Below are 25,576 nucleotides of genomic sequence, written 5' to 3' on the forward strand. Positions count from 1 at the left end.
GTGCTTTGTGTGTGGAGGAGCGGGCAATGCCTGATGGCGGGGACACAGTTATCCTCTCCTCATCACCAGCTTTGTCTCTAAAGGAGCCTTGGGGCTCTGGCTGCATGTTTGTTTTTTTTTAAATCCGAAGCCCCGGCGAAAAACTCCTGCCTGCGTGTGGATGGCCTTTTATGGGCTGCCGTTGATGGACGGACCTTAGGGCCAATGGCTGGCTGTCAAAGGGGCGGGATTTCCGGCGGTGCGCACTGGCCGCTGGGAGTTGTAGTCCAGACTCGCGAGGCTGTGGCTACCGGAAGCAGGGGCGGGGCCGTGCGGGACTACAAATTCCAGCGTGCACTGCGCGCCACCGCTTGGCCAGGCCCGGCAGGCTCAGGCACAAAGTAGGTGCAATTGCGCAACCCTGTGTGCTCGGTGCCTGTAAACAACCTGCATAAGATCATGGGGCCATATCTGCAATATTGCCCTTCAGAAAGCTGGATTCTCCGTTAAGTGGTGTTAAATGTTGGGTTAAGTCTCCCGCACTTATCCAAATTGGCAAAGCTTTATTTGGTTATGGATGGAACAAAGGGTTATATACATGGAGGGGTAAATGGTGCTCTTTTGGGAGGATACATGCGTTCGAGTAACCGAAGCGTTTCTTTGTGATTTTTGTTTTAAGTATGTACGTGCTGCGTTATTACAGCAACTTTTGTGCTGACGTTTATTTTCTCCATTTAAACATTCAGAATCAGGTTATCGGCTGAGTAAAATCAAACTGGGAGACCATATGGTCAGCAGGTTATCAGCTAAACAAATCTAAATTGGGAGGTTTTATGGTCGGCAGGTTTAATATTGCCGTGACTGTTACTTTTGACAGTAAAAGTAATTTTCTTATATTTTATGGTCGTCAATTTCCAGGATGGTTATCTACATCAAACTTTTAAAATGGAATATAAAATTTTGAAAACCTGATAAATTAAAACGTGTACTTCAGATTATTGAACCATATTATTGGAAATGTATAACGTGTGCGTATATATAGATGTGGCTGGGTGAAAAAGTTCGACTTGCACTTGGACCTTGCAGGTTTCTAGAACCTGATATTGGTTGGTTGTGATTTCAATAATTGGCCCTAAGGACAAGTCAGTCAGACCCTATTCTGGTTGTTACCCAAGAACTCTTGCTGCAGATCTCTGCATTGGAGACCTATATCAGCCCTCACCATGATTGCCTTTGGAGCTGCCAGTGTAGAGACTCACTAGAGAATAGTCACTTGGGCTGTATACCAAAGAGCAGTCTGTTTGTGGTATATGTACATGCTTTCTTGGAGAACTGAGGAAAGAGAGATGAGTTATACTGAGATTTAAGTGGTTGGATTATTGCAAGGATAGTTCTTGAAAGATATGCTTCTGTTAATCACATTAAGAAATGGTGTCAGTTAATCATGCTATATGATTCTTGTCCATGTCTTATTCTCGTGAATAGACTGAAGTCAAAGATTTTCTCTCTATTCCAGTGTACAGACTATCTTCATTTTTTAACTTGCCATTATTTTGCCATTGCCTTCTTTCTTTCTGACTGTTTAATTATGCCGAAGTACAACTGCAAGGGAATTGATCATCCACTGCTTTCTCAGCCAAGTAGCCATTGATGTTTGACTGTAAACAAAAATGTTGGTGGCAAAGAGCTTTGGGCTAAATCTACTCCTATCTGGTATCTCCCCCCCCCCCCGCCCCATTTCCAGCAGGAATTGCTGGAGCATATATCGAGTTTATTCTTCTGTTAATTTAGGGTATTGAAGCATTATTAAGGAACTATAGTGTATAATCTTGAAGTTGGGTATCAATATTGGACTTCATATACTGATACCGTAATAAGTTAGCGCACTCCATTTTTCACTGGAAGCCTCTGTTAAAATAGGCAACCAGTACATTATGACTATCATTACACAAATCCTTATTTCAACCGATGGGAAAGTCTTTAAGGAACTGAATGATGCTTTGTGTTGTAGTGGATATTGAATTCTGGGTGGTACAGCAGCATCCTCACACACACACGCACTGAAGTAGTGTACCTCTGATGTAGTTGGCATCATGTGCTCCGTAACATGGTGATCATTGTGGCACAGTGTGTGAATGGCATTGTCCTTCGCCATAAAACATAAATCAACCAAAATAAAGTTAATACTTTGGTGCCTTTGAGTAATTTGTAGCAATTTTGTAACTTTGACTAAACTTCCCAACACTAACTTTAAAAGTGGAAATGTATCCTATTATTGATTCAAATCCTATAGTGCAGCACTTCACTGCTTATTTTATTTAGGTTAGTGAAGTACTATCATCTGATCTTCATTATATATGGGGTGTTAAGCTAGAATTAGAAGATAAGTTAAATTGAGGGGTTATAGTTTTAATTTCAGTTCTTTAAAGTATTGGCTTCTGGAAAATGTGGACACTTATCACAAAGTATAATTGTGTTCCGTTATCAATTTCAGCTTAGTTCTGATAAAGCTCTGAAAGAAAATTAATTCTTCAGCATACTTAAGTTGCCTTTGAATTTCCAGTGTAGCCTGCTCCAAGTCTCTGCACCATTGCTGTATAACCAGCTCTGAGAGCTATCTTGTGTTGCAGCTGCTTTTTGGATCACAAATGAAAAACCTGTAACTATTTGCATTCTTTCCACCCCCACCACTGCAATTTTCTTACCTTTTCTGAAGGCTTGTCTTCCACTGATTATTTTATTTAGCCTGTTTAAATAACTTTTGTGCATGTATAAGCATAGAAAGTGGATGTCATGCCTTTCAACTAAAAGGGCAATGCAGCCAAAGCTGTCCTCATCCACAACCACATGTACACTTTCTCTATAGTATGCAGGGGTCCTAGGCACGATTTTTTTTTTTGAGACCATTTATGTCTCCCTCCACCTCCCCAGTGATCATGTAAACTTATTGTGGAGCCTGTTTGAAATTCTGGAACCTTGCAGCTCTTTACTCCTTCGTGGCATGTTAGCTGGTGTATTTTTATTAACCAAGCCATTTGGGCGGGGGGGGGGGGGGGGGGGGGATTCCAACTTAATTACAGAAATCTTTTGGTGGGGTTGGGGAGGAAGGAGAGGGAAAGTACTGAAATATCTGCTGTTAGGATGAGAGGGGTTATCAGACCTGTGATATGCTTCTACATTTATTGCCTGTCACGTTCGGAGCCAACTTGGCAATCCTCTACAAATGTTCACAAGTAATCAGGCTAGTCCCTGGAGGCACCAAACCAGTAAACTTGTTTCCTAAAATCATTTGTCTTGGCTTCTGTGAAGTATAATTTTTCAAAAATGCATCTTATTGCAGGGCTATTAAAAAATGGTATTTGTGTCTGTCCTCTGAATGTGTTCTGTAGCATGTTTTACATTTCCTAGGAGTAAATCATTCACCTCAATCCCTGTTCAGTTTAAATAGTCAACATCTAGTTCTATAAGGCCCTTAATATTTTCAACTTAATTATCAATGTCCTTAACTTCAAATACCTGAATCAATCCCTGTAAAATCTGTGCTTGTCCAGTGACCCCAAATCTGAATTATAAAGTCTGCTGTCATAGCTCAGTGCACTCAGGCCAAAGTTTATCCATGTTCACTTTCTCTATTGCTACAATGCCCTTGAGGTGGAGGGTGCACTAGAATTATACACCATACTTCAAATGAGGTATCGTTGATCCTCGTTTGAGTGCATTAAATATCAATCTACAGTGCAGAAATAGGTTTGTCAGCTCTATAGGTCTATGTCAGTACTGTACTCTGAACCTGTTCATATCCTGCCCTTGTATTCCATCTCCCATAAGCCAGCTGTAAAAGGAATTAATGTTGTCTGCTTCATCCATTATGTAAAAGTTCTTTATTTGCCCTGGTCAAACTATATATTTAGTCCCTTAGACTATTCAGTTACAAAGTGAAACCTTCTGTCCACCTGAATTCTATTAAAACTCTTCAGCAATTAAGGTCTAGAGTTTGGCATTGTCATTCAGGAGCCTTTTCACATTGGTTCCAGGATCCTGATTTGTATTCTTATTCCCCACCCCTTTCTGCTGATTTGTGCTTAAATCTTTAGAGTGATCAGGGAGTTCTTTTATTGCTTCCTGAACACCTATATACATAACAACACAGTTTATATAGCAAGATAAAATCTTGCTGCACTTGCCCAGCCTATCCAATGGTGGTTGCAATCCGTTTTCTTTGAAGGTTCTTCTAAAATTGCTGTGTAATTTGGTATCACTTCAGCCACAGATTATAATGAGCCAAAGAGAGCCAAGCACTAAACCCATATCACCAGATCTAATTTGGAAGTAAAATGTGGGTTTGAACAGAGTTATTTGCAATCTGTAGCCAATTTCTGATCCATCTTGCATTATCACCTTTCAAGCCAATTAATTTTAGCTCCCAGTCCCCCACAAGACCCTTTATCTAAGCTTTTAGGAATAGTTGACTTAACCTGCAGACAAAAAGAAACACTAAAATATCAGTGCAGTTTTGTTGGTGGCAGACCATTGATGCATTGGTAAACTAGGAAAGACAAACTGTATGGGATATATAAACTGTTGCCTCTTCCTTGATGCTGTTTTTTGTAATTAACTACTTTTGTTACTGGCTTCTATCGACCCCTGGTCACGTAATGTCTTGATTTTAAAATTCTCATCCTTGTTTTCAAACCTCTCCATGACTTCACCCCTCCCCATCTCATCTCCTCCAGTCCCACACCCCTCCAGTATCCAGATAGTATTCTGGTAATTGTTTTTATATATAAAGACATAGATTTATTGTGATTATTTTCAGTGTTTCACATTTTCAAGCTTGATTTACCTAGATCTCCAAGTCTTTTTGGACTGCAATTGTTTTTAGCTTTTAAGTGGATGATCTCACTCTGTCTTCATTAAATTCCACTTTAGCATCTGGAAAGAAAATCAGTTAACATTTAAACTTTTAGACCTAAAAGTTTTTTTTAATATCAGGTACTGTCAGACCTGAGTTTTCAGCATTTTCTGTTTTTATTTGAGAATTTTGACTTGAAGTTTGTCTTGTATGGGAGACAATGTAGGTCAGTGAACACAGAAGTGATGGGTAAACAGGATTTGGCATAAGTTAGGACCCTGGTAGCAGAGTTTGGAATGACCAAGTTACGAGAGTAGAATATGGGAGATCTGCCAAGTGCATATTAAAATAGTCAAGTCCCGAGATATGAGCTGTGGCAGGGATTAAAGTTGGGGGGATGTTATGGAGGTAAGAAGTTTTAGTGATAGCATGGATATTGGTTGGAACCTCCGAGTCAAAACTGATCCAACAGGTTTAGGAGATGGGGAAGTTAATGTGGTTCTTGCTCCTGATCATCTTGATTATTCTGTGATCCAAAGCATGTATATTGGTTGAAGGCAGGAGTTTGGTTGCGATGTATTCTTATTCCCCACCCCTTTCTGGCCTTTGGTGAGATGGAGACAGATTGGATGTGTCAATGCAACAATTAATTCTTCAAGGATAATTGAGAGAATTGGGTTTTTTAAACTTTACACAGTTTATCTTTGTAGTGTTGTGGTCCCAATCTAACTTTTTGTTTTCCCCTCAGATCTTTCATCCTGAATTATTGAAAATGTGGTTTGGTTTTGACTGTACTCAGAACTGGCTTGGAATTTGCTGAACTTATTTCATTCGTGCCTTTCTTCCTGACTTAAACCCATCTCTTGGAAATAATTAGGCCAGAATTTGTCAATATATCGAAAGACAGAGTGTTGAGCATTCTAAACTGAATTAAGGTAGACAAGTCCCAGGGCTGGATGGGAACTATTCCAGGTTACTGCAGGAGGCAAGGGGAGAAATAGCTTCACATCCTGCTTGACTGCAGGCAAGATTCCAGAGGACTGGAGAGTAGCATGTTCTTCCTTTTTTTAAGAAAGAAAGCAGGGGTAATCAGGAAATTATGGACCAATGAATCTGACATCAGTGGTGAGGAAGTTTTTGGAGAAGGTACTGAGGGACCGGATATATGCATGTTTTGGAGGAAAATAGACTAGTGAAAGGCAGCATTGTTTTGTACAGGAAAGATCATGTCTCTCCAAATTGAGTTTTTAGAGGGCTGCCAAAGTTAATTGAGGGAAGGGCTGTGGATGTAGCTTATATGGACTTTAATAAGATTGACAAGGTTCCACATAGCTTAAAAACTAGTACAAAAACTAAAATCACTCGGATTCGGGGTGGGCTGGCTAGATGGACACAGCTGCCTTGGTTGTGAAGACAGTAGCGGTGGAAGGCTGTTTTTCAGAATAGAGATCTGTAGCTAGTGGTGTTTTGCAGGGATTAGTGCTGGGACCTCTGTTTGTAGTATATATAAATGATCTGGAGGGAAATGTGGGTGGTGTGATTAGTAAGTTTGCGGATGACAAAGATTGGTGTAGTTGCTGATTGTGCCGGGGATTGTCAGAGGATACAAGAGATTATAGATTGAACACTTGGGTACAGAAAAAGCAAATGGAGTCTGATCCAGACAAATGCAAGGTCATTCATTCTGGAGGATCAAATTTAGATGTGAATTATACTGTAAATGGCAGAACCATTGAGACATTAGCATACAGTGAGATCTGGCTGTGCAGGTCCATAGTTCCCAGAAAGTGGCAATATAAGTGGCCAAGGTGATTAAGAATGCATATGGCATGCTTGCTGCCTTCAGCCAAGGGAAATCATCTTGCAACCATATAAAACTTGGTCAGGTCGTATTTGGATTATTGCGTGTAGTTCTGATCATCAAACTGCCAGAAGGATGTGGAAGCTTTGGAGAGAGTGCAAAGGTGATTCACTGGAATGTTGGCTATGATGGGTTGAATAGACTAGGATTGTTTTCATTGGAAAGACAGGCTGAGGGGTGACCTGATAGAGGTCTACAAAATTGAGGGGCATAAACATGGTGGACAGTCCAAGGTTTTTTGCAAGGGTAGAAGTATCAATTACAAGTAGTGCAGGTTCAAGGTGAGAGGGGGAAAGTAAGGGAGATGAGGGGGTGGTGCGGGAGTGTTTTTCGCACCTGGAATGCGTTGAGAGGAAGTGGTGGAAGCAGGCACATTAGTAACATTTAAGAAGCATCTGGATGGATACATGAATAGGGAGGGAATAGAGAAATATGGATTGAGTAAGGGGAGAACTTTTTTAGGCCATCCTGATCGTAGGCTTGAAGGGCTGAAGGACCTATTTCTGTGTTCTTTGTTTTTCATAATGTAAACCCACTGCATTGTCCAGTACCCCTGTCCATTTGCTAACACTGCAAAGTTGTCTCTGAATGGCTCTTATGATGCCTGACTGCAGGGCAATACAGACTCCTATAACCTGGCCCATTGTTTTTACTTGCAGGAAAAGTTAGATGAGAGCATTATCATTTTTATAAAAGTTTCATTCTCTTACCCAAACTCTGAATCTGGATGCTATTTTAATTGCTTAAATAAATTTTTAGCAATTGTTCTGCACACTTTTTGCCATTTTAATGCTAATTATTTTTCTCTTTCCAGTATGAAGTGAAATAGAACTGAATTTACCATCTGAAACTGCTGCTTCAAGTTCGGATCACGTTGACAGAAATAAAAAAAAGCTGAAACAACCAAAGAGCAAACTGCAGCTAAAGAAAACTTGATCTGAAACCGAAGTTTGTGCCTACTCAACAGCCTACAAAGAGCACTTCCCAACGCTGCTAGACCTTCTTTTCTCAGTTCTGCCCTGGGACACTCTCCCCAGTGCAGCAAGAATAGGAATTCTCTGCTAGCTTGATAGATCCTTCTCTCTGCCTCTTTGAACACCTAGCATTTGAAAATCTCTTTGAGCGTGTGCTAAACCGATCTGACAACCGTATAAAGTGCAATATTCAACATCAACACAAGGTATGTAATACACCCTGATGTTTACTGAAAAGAAACCAGTCCTGCCCCGGTAACACAGTGGAAGTTCTTATCTCTAGGGAGAAGTAGTTATCTATTTGATTATAGAGAAGCTTGTAACCCCCACCCTTATACTTCACACTTGCTGCTATCACCTTATACTGGTGCCTGATGTAGCTGATATAAATACATTTGGAGGCTGTCTTGCCACAAACTCCCAGTGGCAATGCTTGAATCTGCTTTCAGACTTGAAAAGAAACATCATAGCTTTAAGCCTAACATACCAAGCTGCAATCTTACCATTACATACTTTGAGTGGAGCCTCCTGGTGGATGCCCTACTGATGATTTAAATATTTTTGAAGTCAAGTTACTGTTGTAAAGGCTTTCCCTTTTCCAATAGTGACCTGCATTTTGTAGCTTGTTCAACGTGAAGAATTTTGGTGGTTTTTCACCATGAAGAACACCAGGGGTGAACATGGCAAGGTCTGGCTGAAAAGATCAGTTTTGAGGAGGCTTTAAGGCTGGAGCAGAAATTTTTTTAAAAATGCAGGATTTTGGGGAGGGAGTTGGAGGATGACTGATATGGTTGAAAGATTTGCCAATGATAATTGGGGGAGGAATATACAGGACCAATGGATGTGAGTTTTGATGCAAGGCGGAGGAAATTGGAACAACAACATGGAGCAAGCCTCTAGTAGAATTTCTGCACATTTAGCTTCACCGAAGATTGCCCCTTATCTGATTTGGCATCATGAGGTAACATTATGAATGATTATAAATGATTGGATAATTCACTGTTGTATGATAAATCTCACACAAAAGAAGATTGTGCTGTATCTCCTTGAAGGGAGAAGGCTGGATGCAGCACAGTTGGTTTTGGCCAACTGAAATGAACCAGACAAATCATTGAAATTGATATGTGCAGGTAAGAATTGAATTGCAAAAATGCAAATTAATCATGCAGCAAAATATCATCTTTTAACTAGTTAAGCAATTGAATCCTAAACTTAAGTGTGTCATGACAAAGTGGTAGAAGAGAGAATACGTTTGTATGATTATTTCCCATCTAACTCATTTGAATACCCGTATGCTTTGAGCCCAACAGCACAATGAAATAGTTTTTAGCAAATTGAAATTTCGTTATTTGGTTATGCTGTACCACTCAATACTGATTTATAGGTCTAGTTTAGCAATTCCTGCTCTTTAGACCACTTAATTCTTCGCGTACTGTATCTAGCATGTTGTAGAGATGGGCAAGATAGAGCAATAGTTCTCCAAAAAATGCTTCCCCAAGCAGAGTATGGGATTTAATAGAGCAGCACAAACCATTCTTTTGGAAACTTCTGTTCTTCTTTCCCCTTGAATTTCATTTATAATTGCTAATTGGAATGCTTTTAGTTTTGAGAGAGAACACAGTCCGAACTATTTGCACACCTATGGAGAAATTGGGTAGGAAGCATATCACTTATACTTGTTATCTGTTTTGCAAAAGTCCTATGAAAAGAATTTGTGGAGGTTTTTGGTAATATGAATCTATTTTTGGCCGGCTGGCTACATAAGGAAATTCTAGCTAATAAAAGGTTCCTCTGTTTGTAAAAGCAAAATGCTGCAGATGCTGGAACTTGGAAATAAAAACACAGGTCTGGTAGCATCTATGGCAAGAGAAACGGCATTAATGTTTTGAGTCAAATATGTCGTCTTCACTTTTGAAGAAGAAATGTGGTGGGTGTTATGCAGCTTAAAGCACAAAAGGGAAGGAAGAATAAATGAAATTGGGTAGAGGGTAAAGGAGAAAGTGGGAGATTGAAATGGAGTCTTTGCAGGAGAGGGGGCTTATATTGAATATTAATAGACAGTAGCCACAACTACACTTCACTGTTTCTGTCAACATCTGTTCTGATGATGCGACCTCTTGCAACAGCTTTGTCTGTCTTTTTCCTCAATTGATGATTCCTCCCTCGCCACTTCTTTCTTATCTCCCAAACTGTGGTTGATAGGGCTCTCAACTATATCTGGTCCTCTTCCTGAATTTCTCCAACCTCTCCCCCCTAAAAATGTGGTAGAGTTCCCTTCATCCTCACTTCTCACCCCCAGTTTCCAGATCCTGGTGAGGCAATGATTTACTTGTGCTACTTTCATTTTGATCTATTGTATTTGCTCCTCATCACATCATCTCTATTGGGAAGACCAAACGCAGATTGGGTGACTGCTTTGCAGAGCACCTCTACTTAGTCCATACCCTGATTCCAAACTTTTAGATGCTTGTCATTTTAGTTCTCCACCTTGCTCTTGCTCTTGCACTCACACTTCTGTCCTTGACCTGCTGCAGTGTTCCAGTGAAGCTCAGTGCAAACTCCAGGAACAGCACTTCATCTTCCCATTAGGCACGTTACAGCTTTCTGGATTTGATGTTGTGTTCAACAATTTTAGATCATGAAGACTGTTCCCTGTTTGGTTTTTTTTGTTTTCTTTTGCCGTGTGCTAGTGTCGATCTTGTTTTTCATTGTTTTTGCTTTCAGGCAGAACTTCATTATTCTGCCCTTCATGCTCACTCTGGCCAAATGTCATTTAAATACAAGCAAAATCATGTGAAGCCTGGACAGAATAGATAAGGAGAAACTGGTCCTATTTGTGAAAGGATTGGGAATGCGAGGGCACGGACTTAAAATAATTGACAAAAGTGACTTTATAACGCAGTGTGTGATTAAGGTCTGGAATACACTGCCTAAGATTATGGTGGAGGCATGTGCAATTGAAGCATTCAAAAGAGAATTGGACTGTTAATCCAAAAAGGAAGAATGTGCAAGTGAACCTCTCATTTGGAGAGACCGTGGAGGTGCAGTGGGCTGAATGGCCTCTTTCCCTATTGTTTCATGACATTTTTGTCATTAATCTCTCTTTCTTGCATTCTACTCTATTTTAGACCTTCCCTTTTGTTCTTCCTGGCCCTCTGTACTTTGAAAGGCATAACTGAAAAAGTCATATTTGATTTGAAATGGTAACTGTTTTTCTTTCCACAGGTGCTGCCAGGCTGGCTGAGTATTTCCAGAATTTTCTGCCTTTGCATATTCTGCCTGTGATATTGCATTGAATTAAAATTTTATGTATTTCAGATGGTGCATGTTTCCCAACAAATGAAGGGTGCTACTTTTTCCTGAGACTTTAGTTTGCGTTCTAACTGTCTCAATCTTCTGTAAAGCGTGCAGTATGATGCAGGATTGAAGTGTATTTTATGTTTACTTGATTAGTGAAATGGAATTTTAGTACATTGTGTGGGAGATTGTTGCAACACCTTTTAGGGAGGGGGAAAAAAATGTACATTTACATGTTAAAGGCTACTGGAAGATCTCTTGAACCTATATTTTTCTATGTAGATTATAAAGGAAGATATAATTTTTAAATTTTTTTCATTGGTTGTTGGTCTAGGGAAGCAGCAGCATTGTGTTAAATGTAGTCTTCAGGTGACACGTAGTTAGAAGTTAGGATGATTGGGTCAGATGTCTACAGGTGTAATTTTGTTCCTGTATTTCCATTCTGAATTCCTATGTACCCATTTTATTAGGGAAGCTGCTCATGTTAACTTGACAAATTAATTAAATCCTTATGTCAGTAGCAACGCTGGACAGAAAAGGAAAAGATGACTTAGTGCACAGTTAGTTTTTAATGTATTATTAGTTACTTACACTTGACATTGTTACTGCTAAGTGGAGTAGGATTAGAGTGTAGAAGATAATTGGAACAGGCTGTATAGGTGAAAGTTTTTAAGGTAGAGATGGATATAAATATATTGCCTTGTTTCAGTTTTGTCTCAATTAGATACAATAGCTAAAATTATGAAAGTTTGGGAAGCAGTCATTGGAATAATCAACATACTGAGGGCTAACTGACCAGGATCTGAACTGGACTAGTCATACAAATACTGTGGCTTCAAGGGCAGGTCACATGCTGGGAATCCTGTGGTGAGTAACGCACTGACTGCTTCCCCAAGTCCCGAGTGTGATGGAATCCTCTCCACTTATTGAGATGAAAGCAGTTCCAACAGCATGACCATGCAGAGCAAAGCAGCCCGCTTTGGCACCCCTTCTACAAACATGTGTTCTCTCCAACACTTAAGAACAGTGGCAGCAACATATACTATCTACAAGAGCCACTGCTCCTTAGGTAGCACCTTCCAAACCCATTAACATTTGAAAAAATGAGGACACCTCAGCCTGGAAATTCTCCTCCAAGTTACTCACCATCCTGACTTGGAAATATATTGCCATTCCTTCACTGTTGTCGGATAAAAATTCTGGAACTCCCTCTCTAGGTATACCTACACCCCATGAATTAGTGGTTCAAGGCAGCCGCTCACCACCATCTTCAAGGGCAACTACAGATGCAGCTCGTGCCTCTTCATTGCTAAGATGGTGATGCTAGTAGTGGCTGCTGGCTCCTGCTGAGGCTGCTCCAAGCTGCCCTTCTGCTTTGATTTACAACTTATAAGGAGCTACACCTATCGTTGGCAGTGTGCCCTTCATAACAAGGATAGTGACTGACTGCTGGGTACTAGCAGTGTGTTTCAGGGTGAAATTGCTTCTCGGGCTGCAGGGAGATGTGGTAGGAAGCGAGGTTCATGTCAGTCACTGCAACACTGATGCAGATCACCACTGTCTCTTCCCCTTGCAGCAAGCTGGTGCAGCCTGTTTAATCTGTGATGTGGAGATGCCAGCATTGGACTGAGGTAAGCACAGTATGAAGTCTCTTAACACCAGGTTAAAATTCAACAAGTTTATTTTGTAGCACAAGCTTTCAGTGTTCTTCAATGTCATCCGAAGGAGTGACACTCTGAAAGCTTGTGCTATCAGATAAACCTGTTGGGACTTTAACCTGCTGTTGAGACTTCTTACTGAGAGACCAATCCATTAGACTGCATTTAAAATGTACAAGCCTGTCACTCTCTTGGCTTTAACCACACCAAGATACTAAGAAGGGGACTTAGGTGTACTTTTACAAAGAATAGAAGCTTAGTAGGCAGGTGCAACAAGTAATTGGGAATGTGTGTAATATATTGGCCTTGGCTGAAAAGGGATTGTGGTGGAAACCTAGAAAATACCAGGTAGTATGGCAGCCCTTAGATCAGTGAATGACAGAACAGATTCCATCTCAACGCCCTACCCCTGTGCTCTCCTTGTACCTCATAACACTAAGTTCAGAAATCTTATCTATTTTTCTCATTATATTTACTTACTTGGCCTCCTCAGCCTTCTGTGGTAGAAAATTCCACAGGTTCACCACCTTGAGCGAAGCATCTTCTCATTCTCAGTCCTTAATGGACTACCCCATATCCTGAGACTTTGAACCTTGATATAGACCTCCTAGCCAGAAGAAACAACATCCTTGCATCCAATCTGTCCAGCCCTGTCAGAATTTTTTTCTATAAAACCCTCTCATTCATTTTTCTAAATCCAGTGAATGCAGGCCGAGTTGACCCAAACTCTGCACATCCAGGAATCAGTCTGACGAGCCTTTGCCGCACTGATGGCAAATATATCCTTACTTGGCTAAGGAGACCAAAACTCTGCACGCTAGTCCATGTGTGACCTCACCAAAGCCCTGTAGTAAGACATTTTGCCCCTGAAGGCCAACATACTATTTGTCGCCTTACTGCTTGCTGTAATCATATACTTGCTTTCAGGAACTGATTTACTAGAACATTGTGCCTCTTCATCTGTCAACATTTCCCAATCTATCACTATTTAAATCTGTTTTCCCTTTTGATGGGATAGCTTCACATTTATCCACATTACACTGCATCTGCCATGTATTGGCTCACTCACTTGTCTAAATCATCTTCATCTTTCTCAGCACTCATTCCCACAGAGTTTTGTGTTGTCAGCAAATTTGGAAATATTACATTTGGCTCTCTTATCCAAATCATTCGTGTATGTTAGGGCCCAAGAACTTGCACTAGTCCCTGGCTGCAACTTCAGAAAGACCCATTTATATTTCTACCGTTTCTTTTCTGCTAACCAATTCTCAATCCATGCCAATATATCTCCAATCATGTGCTTTAATTTTGCACACTAACCTCTTATGAGATTTTGTTAAAACCTTTTTGAAAATCCAAATACATCACATCAACTGGTTCTCCCTTATCTATTCTGTTAGGTATGCTCTCAAAAAAGAACTCCAGGAGGTTTTGCAAACGTGATTTCACTTTCATAAATCCATGTTGACATAGATTAGTGTCCTATTATCACATCCTTTAGAATAGACTCTAGTATTTCCCTATTAATGTTAGGTCTAATTTTGTTTTCTCCTTTTTTTAGATAGCAGAGTTACATTTGCCACCCTCCAATCTGTTGTGGCTGTTCCAGATTCTACAGAATTTTGGAAGACAGTAACCAACCCATCCACTTACTTCCATGGCCACCACCTTTAGTGCTCTGGGGATTTAATGGCTCAGTCCCATTAATTTCTCCACTTTTTTTTTACTAATATGAATTTCCTTCAATTCCTCCTCATTAGACCTTTGGTTCCCTATCATTTCTGGGATATTACTTGTGTCATCTGTGAAGGCAGAACTAAAATGTTTAATTATGGGCTGTAAGGGACCTATAATTTGTCTTCATTGATTCTTTTTTACATACAAGTTTTTTTATAGTCTTATGTTCAAATTTACACTCATTCTTGATCTTCCTTTAAATTTTGAGTTGCTGCCAATCCTCAAGCTTGCTACCTTTTCTAGCAACTTTGTGATACTACTTTGGATCTAATATTATCCTTAATTTTTTTTATGCTGGCTGTGGTTGGGCTGCTTTAGTATTTTTGTAGGAGGGATTGTATTTGTTGCATTGCACATTTGTTCCTAAAGTATTAGCCACCATCTAACCACTGTCATGCTTTTTAATGATATTCCTTAATCTATCTTTGCCTACTCACAACTCGTACCTATGTAGTTTCCTTTGTTTAGATTTAGGACCCTAGTTTCAGATTGAACTTCATTTTCCACCTTAATGAAGAATTCTATCATGTTATAATTATTGTTCCTTAAAGCGCACAATTTGACAAAGTCAGCCAGACTTGAAACATTTGCTTTGTGTTCTCTCCACAGATGCTGTCAGGTCTACAGAGATTTTTCCAGCATTTTCTGTTTTTGTTTCGGATTCCAGCATCTGCAGTAATTTGCTTTAGTTTGAGGTTATTAATTAACCCCTTTTGCAAAATACCAAATCTAGGTTAGCATTTTCCCTAATTGGTTATTTAACATACTGGTCTAAAAAAATACATCTTGTGTACACTGGATAAAAGCAAGTTACTGCAGATGCTGGAATCTAAAGCCAAAAAGTGAAAATACTGGAAAATCTCAGCAGATCTGGCAGTATCTGTAAGGAGAGAAAAGAGCAGATGTTTTGAGTCCCCATGATCCTTTGTCAAAGGTCAATGGTAAACCCTCCTGGTTAACCCTCTTTGCACCTTCTGCAAAGCTTTGACAAAGGATAATTTAGACTGTTTTTTTCTCTGCTTACAGATGTTGCCAGACCTGCTGAGATTTTCCAGCATTTTATCTCTTGGTTTCATCTCATACACATACTTGGATTTATCTATCACAATGTTATTGTTAATTCAGTTTGTCCAATCTAACTGCAGCCATAATTACTGTACAAGAACATACAACAATATAGCACAGGCCCTTCAGCCCTCCAAGCCTGTGCCTTCTATGTTCACCTTTCATTCATGTCTATCAAGATGCACCTCAATTGTTGCTAACGTGCCTTCACTGGCAGTGCCTCCCAGGCACACACCACCCTCTGGAAAACTTACCACAGCACTTTAAAGCTGTGCCCTCTTGTCAAACCTCACATCTTGGGGGGGGGAAAAGCAGGGTCCACCCTATCTATGCCTCTCATAATTTTGTAGACTTCTATCAGGTCACTCCCTCAGCCTCCAGCTTTCCAGTGAAAATGAGTTTATCCAACCTCCCATGCTTAAAACCCTCCAGACCAGGCAACATCCTGGTAAACATTTACATTCTCTCCAAAGCATTCACGTCCTTCTGGTAGTGTGGTGACCAGAATGGCATGCATTATTCCAAATTTGGTTGAACTAAAGTTTTATACAGCTATAACTTGCCAACTTCTATACTCAATACCCTGGACGATGAAGTCAAGCATGCTGTATGCCTTCTTGACCACTTTAGCACCTGTGTTGTCAATTTCAGGGATTCGTGGACCTGTGCGCCCAGATCCCTTGTGACACGCATTTCTAACTTCCTAAATGGTGACATCCCCTACATTACCACTACTATTTGGAGGCCTGTAGACAACTCCTACTAATGTCATCTACTTCTGTTCTCAGACTGATTCTACATCTAGATTTTCTAACCAATATATTCTCAATTGCACCAAATTCATCCTTAACTAACAATGCCACCCCACCTCCTTTTGCTTTTTGATTGTCCTTTCCAAATCTAGAGTACTCTTGGGTATTCAGTTTCTTGCCTTAGTCTCCCTTCAGCCTTATCTCTAAATTGCAATCATATTGTGCCTGTTTATTTCAGTTTGCACTATTAATTTGTCTACATTATTGCGAATGCTCCGTGCGTTCGGGTAGTGTTTTTAAGAGTTCTTTACAGGTTTTTTGTACTATGGCCTTATTAGAGTCCTCGTTTTCCTCTGCCTTCCATTTTGCTTTCTACTTTTCCTGTCTTTCATTTCATCTTTATTTTCCCCTCATCTCCCTAATCAAGTCCCCACCCCCTTAGTGGGGAGAAACGAGAATAAGAAAAACTTGCTGCAGTTGTGCAGAGTGGGTCCATAACAGGAGTACTGAATGCAGCCTTGGTTGTCTTATTTAAGGAAGGGTACTTGTGTTGGCAGTACTATAAATATTTTCCAGATAGGTCTAATTTAGCATATTATAAGTCAACTTCTCATCCCAGTGACCAATGTTCTTGAGTTAAGAATCTTACGCTGCAGAAGGAGGCCATTCAGCTGATCGAGCCTGCACCAACCACAATCCCACCCAGGCCCCCTGACACTAAAGGGCAATTTAGCATGGCCAATCCACCTAACCTGCACATCTTTGGATAACATCTTGTGGGAGGAAACCAGGGCAACTGGTGGCAACCCATTCAGACACCGGGAGAATGTGCAAGCACTACAGACAGTGACCCAAGCTAGGAATCAAACCCAGGTCCCTGGCGCTGAGAGGCAGTTGTGCTAACCACTGTGCTACTATGCCAAAAGTTTAGCTTATTGGGACAATCTCAATTCTGAAGAGCTTTGACAGGCTGGAAATGGAGGTTGTTTCTCCTGTTTGGGGAATCTGGAATGTTGGGGGCACATGTGGGAAGAGACTGGTTTTTGAGATGTAGAGGAAATCGGGGGTTATGCGGTGTGGATGGGAAAATGGAGTTCAAGTTATAGGTCAGCTGCAATTGAGTCAAATGGCAAAGTGGGTTTAATGAGCCATATGGTCTACTCCTATCTCTTGTATTATGTTCGTGGGGAAGGTTCCCAAGTACACAGTTGCAGTAGATGACTCCCATCACCTTGTCCTCGTTTATCCAAATCTACATTGTCTTTTGTACCCTACTTGGAACCAGGACTTAGTGAGGGAGCTTGAAACTTTTATACTTAAAGTGGCAGAGAAGCAGAGAGCTAACTTGGTTTAGTCTGTATTAGTGCTTGTCTGCCTCAGTATTGTAATTTTTCTGGAATCCTTTTACATCAGAAGGATTTGGAAACTGTGATCAAGACATGTTAGTTTTCCACACACTAAAGACATCCAGGAATGCAACAATAGCCTGGAAAATAGCATTATGTAGGTCATCCATGATTTAGATGAATATTGGAGCACAGTTGAGGGGCTGAATGGCCTTATGCTCATATTTCCTATGCTCCAATGAGAGCACTATAGTTAGCGCTGTATCTACACCTGCTCTTGGTTCCATCACTGAACAGAATGCTACTTCCACCTAGTCTAATACACCAAATCAGCCTACCACTATATGTTCCTTCTTTTCTGTTGATAGTCTTGCTGGACATTGGTAACTTGTCAAGTGCTCTTGGTTATTGAGTGAAGGAAACACAGCCACTTTACGCGCTCAGTAATACTTTGGTAGAGTTTGTATTCTGTTCCTTTTTATAATGTAGTAACAGAAAAGTCAGCATCCTGACCAGATCAGATAGAATCCCTACAGTGTAGAAGGAGGCCATTTGGCTCATCAGATCTGCACTGACACTCCGGCTGTGAACGAACCCAACTGTGCTCTTGCGCTGTACTTTTACAATTCCTGGTGGTCAGATATTACTCTGTTCAAAGTGTATTAGCTCTGATACCAGCTTATGGTAATTAATAGGTGAAAAAACATTAAATCACTAGCAACAGCAGTAGTGTTTTACTGGTTGCTACCAGTATTTAGAGCAGACCCACCAAGTTATTGTTGTGTGGAGCATGTTCAAATATATCTTCCATTATTTTATTGTTTTTTTTCCCACCCCACCTGAAGTTGTAACATACTTTGTCCTTCTGACTAGAAATGTTTTTAATCAGCAGCACATGTACAGAAGAAAATGCTCCCTCAAAAAAATGATTTTATTCACAATGTAGATGCAAGGACTGTAATTTTCCTTTTGTCATTTATGATTGTCTATTGTAATTATTAACAATCTTTATCTCGTCAAGATAAAAATCTCTGGCTTTGAGTTTAAATGTGCACCATTATCTTCCCAATCTGACAAGGTATCTCAGGGATGTGATGACTACGAGCTTTAATGAGCTAGTCTAGAAGCATTTGCATTTCACTATAGTTCATAAAATGTTCTATAATTTTCTGATCCTTTGCACTGACTTTGTGTGCATCGTTCCTTGTCTCAAATTTTCAACCCTTTTTTATATTCAGCCATTCTTGCCTAAATTGCTTCGTTTTGACATTTTTTCTTAAATTATTTTAAAGAAACCTACTCCCTTTTTTATCCCGGAGTTAATTTCAATCAGAAAATCAAACTAAAATTTTTGCTGCTCTTGTGCAGCTGCAAAGTTTTAACGTTGGAGTTGCTCCTATTGAGTTTTGTAGATTTTCCTGCAACTTGTTCATCGGATGTCTTTTTTGTTTGCATAATGTCTGAGGGCAGGTAAAAGATACTAAGCTGGTGTTAAAGGATGAGATATCAATAAGAATAAGAATTCATGGGTTTGTAGTTGTGTTTTAGCATGATATAAGTAGCTTTTATGGAGTTATATTGAAGGATTCTCATTCCTAAACATTTAATTCTTCTGAAAATATCACAGGCCACTATTTTGGAATAGCATTATCTTCCGTGGGAATCATGGCCCTCATCAAATCATTTTGCCAACACTGTATGAAGTTATTTTTAGATGGGAGCATTTTCTTCTGTATACATGTGCTGTTGGTTAAAACACAATTTTTAGTCAATTCTGACTTGCTGATTTCTTAGAATTGGACAGTGCATATTATTTAAAAGGAGAGAGACTGTAGAACTCTTATGATGCAGAGGGATCCAGATGTCCTAGTATATTGATCACGAGTCAGTATGCAGATGTAGCAAGTGATTGGGAGGCAAATGGAATGTTGGCAGTTATTGCAAAGGGAATATGAACAAGGAGCAGGAGTAAGCTATTCAGCCCTTCAAGCCTGCTCTACCTTTCGGTAAGGTCAGAGCTGATTTGATAACCTCAAATTAGTATCGTGCTGACTCTAATGACCTGTCACAGCCTTTTCTTATCAAGAAAAGGTGCCCCAAAATGTGCTGTTCTCAGCCTTCTAATATACTCTTTATACACCCACGACTGTGCGGCCACATTCTTCTTCAATTTGATTGAAGTTTACTGACGACACCACTGTAGTGGGTTGGATCTCAAACAATGATGAGACTGAGTACAGGAATAAGGCAGACAGTCTGAACTGGTGCAGCAACAATAATCACTTCCTCAGTGTCAACAAAGGAGATTGTCATTAACTTCAGGAAGCGGAAAGGAGCACATGGCCCTGTCTGCATCAACGGGGACAAAGTAAAAAAAGTAGAGTGTTTCACGTTTTTAGGTGTCCAGATCACTACCAGCCTGTCGTCCTCCCCCACCCCCACATTCGCCTCAAATTTCACAGACTAAGGAAATTTGGCATGTCAGCTACGACGCTCAACAACTTTTACAGATGCACCATAGAAAGCGTTCTTTCTGGTTGTATCACAGCTTGGTATTGCTCCTGCTGTGCCCAAAGTCGCAAGGAACTACAAAAGGTTGTGAATGTAGCCCAAACCAGCCTCCCATCCATTGACTGTCTACACTTCTTGCTGCCTCAGCAAAGCAGCCAGCATAATTAAGGATCCCACGCACTCTGGACATTCTCTCTTCCACCTCCTTCCTTCGGGAAAAAGATAAAGTCTGAGATCAAGTACCAACCGACTCGAGAACAACTTCTTTCCTACTGCTGTCAGACTTCTGAATGGACTTAACTTGCATTAAGTTGCTGTTTCTCTGCACCCTAGCTATGACTGTAACACTACATGCTGCACTCTCTCCTTTCCTTCTCTATGAACGGTATGTTTTGTCTATAGCACGCAAGATACAATACTTTTCATTGTTAATGCATGTAACAATAAATCAAATAAAAAAACTATTCCCCTCTGCCTTAAAAACTCAAAAACTCTTGCTTCACTCATCTTTTCAGGATGAGTGTTTCAAAAATATGACTGAGTGAGAAAATATTGCCTCATCTTTGTTTTAAATGGGCGATTCCCTATTTTTAAAGTGATCATAGATCTAGAGTCTTCCACTAGAGGAAACTCCCTCTCCACATTTGTCCTGTTAAGACCCCCTCAGGATTTTCAGTTCAAATCTCCTTCTAAACTCTGTACAGGCCTATCTGTCTAACCTTTTCTCAAAGGGAATTGAGTGAAGTAAGTATTGCTCCAACTGCATAGGGCCTTAGTAAGACTACATCTTGAGTACTATGTGCTGTTGGTCTCCTTGATAAAGATATGACTGTCTTTGGGACTATTTAGAGAAGGTTCGTTTTAACTGATTCCTGGGGTGAAGGGGTTAAGCTTATGTTCAGCCTATAACTATTAGGGTTCAGAAGAATTGGGAGGTGATCAAGAGGGGATTTGTTGGGGTAGATGCTGAGTCTAAAACTAGAGGACATTAATTTTAAAAATTAGATATCCCTGTTTAAGACTCAGATTAGGAGATTTTTTTTCCCAAGAGTCATTATTCTGTGGCATTCCGCTCCAGAAAGCGGAGGCTGAGTCATAATTTATTTAAGATTGAGTTGGGTCAATTTTGGATTGATGAGGGCTTCTGAGTTATTGGGGGCAACAAGGAATGTGGAGTTGAGGCCAAAGTCAGAGCAGCCATGCTTTTATTGAATGGGGAGAGGGTGAAGGGGCCTATTTTTCCTTGTTCTTGTGTTCTTATGAATTAGAACATTGATTCTCAACCAGGGTTCTACAAGTCACAGTACTGCAGCACGGGAGCACAGTGGTTAGCACTGCTGCTTCACAGCTCCAGGGTCCTGGGTTCAATTCCTGGTTCGGGTTACTGTCTGTGTGGAGTTTGCCAGTTCTCCTCGTGTCTGCGTGGGTTTCCTCCGGGTGCTCCGGTTTCCTCCCACAGTCCAAAGATCTGCAGGTTAGGTGGATTGGCCATGCTAAGAAATTGCGCCTTAGTGTCCAGGGATGCCTAGGTTAGAGGGATTAGTCGTATAATATGTAGGGATATGAGGATAGGGCCTGGGTGGTATTGTGTTCGGTGCAGACTCGTTGGGCCGACGGACCTCTTTCTGCACTGTAGGGATCTATGATTCTGAACTCATCTGTGATTTTTAGGGCAAGGAATAATTTTAAACAAAAAACATCAGTCTCCTGATACTCCAGTGGTACTTGATGCACCAGGAAAGGATGAAGCCCAAGTACAGTGCTTTTCCTCTGGTTGTAATGATTGTTGGCAATATTATCTGGACCTGTGAATAATGAATGGTCACTTATATGAAGCTGCCTGTGGAAATATTGCCTGGTATGTCCCCTTTGAGAAGGAATAGAAATAAGTATTATTGATTTGACAATGCTGCAGTTCATGTTGGCCACAGAAACCACATAGATCTGCTATCTCTTGTAGCTCCTACAGTGTATTTGTGCGAAATGAGATTATCTGGCTATACAGAAGCCAGTATATAGTTTATTTGGATACATCTGTAAACCAATCCTGTGGGTGGTTGTCTGGGGACTGATTTTATTTTAGCTTGTTAATGGGATGTGGGCATTGCTGGCTAGGCCAGCATTTATTATCTCTAATTGTTCCTGAGATGGTGATGGTCCTCTACCATGTGCTTCTTGCAGTGTGATACTGCAGATTTGTCTGACCAAGCCTGTATTTGCGAGTAGTGTACTGCACAAAAGCCATAATCTCTAAGGTCATTTGTCCAAATAAGAGCTATTGAACTAGTGCCTGAATGCCTTTATGGCAACTTTATTAACATTTTGCAGTTAGAGCACCTTTCTTCATTGTAAAACATCCTAAGGCATTTGAGGAGAGTTATCAAACAAAGTGTAAATGGAAATAAAAATAGAGATTGTAATGTATTTTATTGCAATTATAAATGGTTCTAGCCCAGAGCTTCAACATTGTCAGCATCCTTTCTCTTAATGCCCGCATCTAGTTCTATGGTTTGGCAGTGTGAACAGCAAAAGGAATGACATAGAATTGAGAACTGTCCTTCAGCTCAATTAATATGTTGGGACTTGGATAAAGACTAAAATGGGTCTGCCAGTCTGGTGATGGGCTAACAATCATGATCAGCCCCATAATTGATATTTTTGCATTAGCAATGTAAATTGCACAACACGAGTAGCAAGCTTACTTTGATCAGGGAGCTTTTCGGGCCAAACTAACCAGAGCGTTCAGCCTCTAAGTGGTAATTTTGAAATGCAGATGGTTAAAGGTTGTTGTGTTTTGGCCGATAAGTGATTACCCCTTTTAAATGTATACTTTGTGGTGGGGGCTATACCATTGACTGTAGTCACTGCAGTATGTTACCTATTTTAGTTTAATGATCTGCCTTTGCTCTTTTTAATTAAGGTTATTCAGGCAGCCTAAAGTTTTTGTATGGCAGAGCAAATCCAATATCTGATTTGTTGAATAATACCTATAATTGTCCAAAAGTTAAATGAATTTGATTTTACTCCACTATACAGATGCATTGCTTAAACAGAACTTCCCTGACACACGTGGCCTGTGTATTGAGATCACTTCTGGCTGACACTTGCTGGTAATGTGGCAGTTTACCATTGCATTCTTGATGCAAGTCCAGTAACTAGAAATTGAAATTTCCTTTAGTTTATCATGAATTAAAATATTTTTGTACACTAGGCACAAATCCTACATGGAATTTCATTATCAGATATTGAGCTCTCTAATTCTTTGGCTGGGCCAAATTTTATTGTCCATCTCTAATTTCCCTTGAGAGGGCATTTAAGAATCAATCACTTGGTTATGGTTTGGGAATCGTGTGTAGGCCAGACCAGGGTAAGGATGGCAGGTTTCCTTTCGTTAGGACATTTGTGAATGAGATGAGTTACTGAATGGGTGATGGTTTCATGGCTATCATTAAACTTTTTTAATTCCAGATTGCTGAAAAACTTGTGTGGTATTTTCCAAAAGCAAACACTAATGCTGGAAATACACAACAGGCCATTCAACATTCTCTGAAGAGAGAGAAAAACAGTTTCAGGTTAACCTTTTTGTCAGACCTGGAAAATGATGTAACAGGTTTTAAGCAAGTACGGAAATAACAAAAGGGATGGTAGGAATGACTTAATGAACAACAATCATTTTCAGTACCTGCAACTTGAGGAAATTGGTGGTTTATGATCTAAATTGTTGAACCAGATGTTGAGCCCAGAAGATTGTCAAGTGCCTAATGAAAAGATTTGGTGCAGGTTCCTGTTGAGCTTCATTTGCAGGAGATGTGAAATGGCAAGTGACTGAAACTCAATCCTGACTAGGAATGTGGGAACAGGAAGAGCCATTTCTAGTCTGCTCCATCATTCAGTAGCGTAATTCCAGCTTTTCTGTACTACACCCATACCGGTCAATTCTGTTGGAGCAATAATTGCTTCAATATTGCATAAATACTGTAAATTGAGTGTTCAGAGCGCTCTGGAGTAAAGTGTTCCAAGATTCTGAACCCTCGGGTGAGAAGTTTTTCCTCCCACGTCTTAAATGACCGATCCCTAGTTCTGGACTGTACAGCCAGAGTAAATATGCACCCTGTTAAACTTCTTGGATATCTTGATTGTGTGATCACTTCTCATTTCATTCTTCTAAATTCCAGAAAATAAAAGACTGAACTTTTATTTTCATCTCTCCTTACTGTACAACACCCTCATACCAAGAGCTAGGCAAAGAATTAAGAAAATTACAGTGCAGGACATAAACCCCCCTGCCTCCGTTCCCTTCGTATTCATGTACTTGTCAAGACACCTCTTTAAAAGTCATTATTGTATCCGCTTCCACTACCACCACCCTTTGTATATAAACAAAAACTGCCTCGTACATTGCCTTTAAACTTGGCTCGTCACACCTTAAACCTATGCCCCCTCATAACTGATTCTTTCACCCTGGGGAGGAAGCATTTAACTCTCCGCTCTGTCCATGTGTCTCATAGTCTTGTAGACTTCTGTCAGGTCACCCTGTAATCTGTCGTTCCATTGAGAACAAACCAAGTTTCTCCAACCTCTCCTCGTAGCTCAAGCCCTCCATACCAGGCAACATCCTGGTAAATCTTTTCTGTATCCTCTCCAAAGCCTCCACATCCTTCTGGTAGTGTGGTGACCAAAATTGAACATTATATTCCAAGTGAGGCCTAACTAAGGTTCTATAAAGCTGCAACATAACAATTTTTACACTTAGGCTGATGAAGGCAAGCATGCCATGTGCCTTCTTGACTCCCTTCTCCACCTGCATTTCCACTTTCAGTGACCTGTGTACCTGTACACCCAATTCCTTTGCTTATCAGTACCCTTAAGGGTGCCACTTACTGTATATTTCCTATTTGTCTTAGATCTTCCAAAATGCATCATCTCACTCAGTCTGGTGAATCTTTGCACTCCTTCAAGGTTAATGTATTTTCTCTAGCTATTTCATGTCTTTAATTCACATGCCATGTCCCTCTACCAACATTTCAGTCTCTCACCGTTTAGAAAACATTCTGCATTTTCTATTCAAAGCTCTTCACACTTCGCCACATTATATTCCAACAGCCTTTCCTTACCCATTTCACTTAACCTGTCTATAACCTTTTTGCATGCTCCTCAGTTTATTTTCTCAGCTTTCATATTAAACATTTGTGTTCAGTCTTCTCATCTAAATCATTGAAGATCTGTTACTAGCTGAAGCCCAAGCATTGATTCATGTGATGCTTTAATTACAGTCAGCTAATCCAGCATAAAGACCTGTTTATCCTGTTGTCTTTTTCAGTTAACCAGTTTTCACTTCTTGCTAATATATTATCTGTTAATCTTATAAATTACATTTTTGTGAATGAATCCATTGTTGGGACCCTAGTGAATGCTTTAAATCCAAAGACAGTACATCCACTGGCTTCCTTGTCTACCCTGTCAGTTATAGTGAAGGATTCAGCAAAGAAAGCACTTCTCTCCTCTTTCCCCATTGTAAAGACTGCCTCAAGGACAGTGGTTGCA

General features: G+C 40.2%; 1 protein-coding gene across 6 annotated transcripts in view; it reads left to right on the top strand.

Annotated features, from left to right (window-relative positions):
• The window catches only part of csde1 (cold shock domain containing E1, RNA-binding), a 104,285-nt gene that overhangs the window by 358 nt on the left and 78,351 nt on the right, over positions 1-25,576 (top strand). For 4 of the 6 annotated variants that reach the window (XM_080210166.1, XM_080210167.1, XM_080210169.1 and 1 more), the window contains exons 2-3: positions 7,507-7,872; positions 12,540-12,594. In XM_080210166.1, coding sequence (XP_080066292.1) covers positions 12,568-12,594 — 27 coding nt within the window. In that variant the 5' untranslated portion in view covers positions 7,507-7,872; positions 12,540-12,567. The remainder of the gene's footprint in view (positions 1-7,506; positions 7,873-12,539; positions 12,595-25,576) is intronic. The other 2 variants (XM_080210168.1, XM_080210172.1) reach the window with 1 other exon arrangement.

The sequence above is a fragment of the Carcharhinus amblyrhynchos genome, chromosome 22 (genome assembly GCF_965287045.1).
Source record: "Carcharhinus amblyrhynchos chromosome 22, sCarAmb.v2.hapA, whole genome shotgun sequence".
Lineage (NCBI taxonomy): Eukaryota > Metazoa > Chordata > Chondrichthyes > Carcharhiniformes > Carcharhinidae > Carcharhinus > Carcharhinus amblyrhynchos.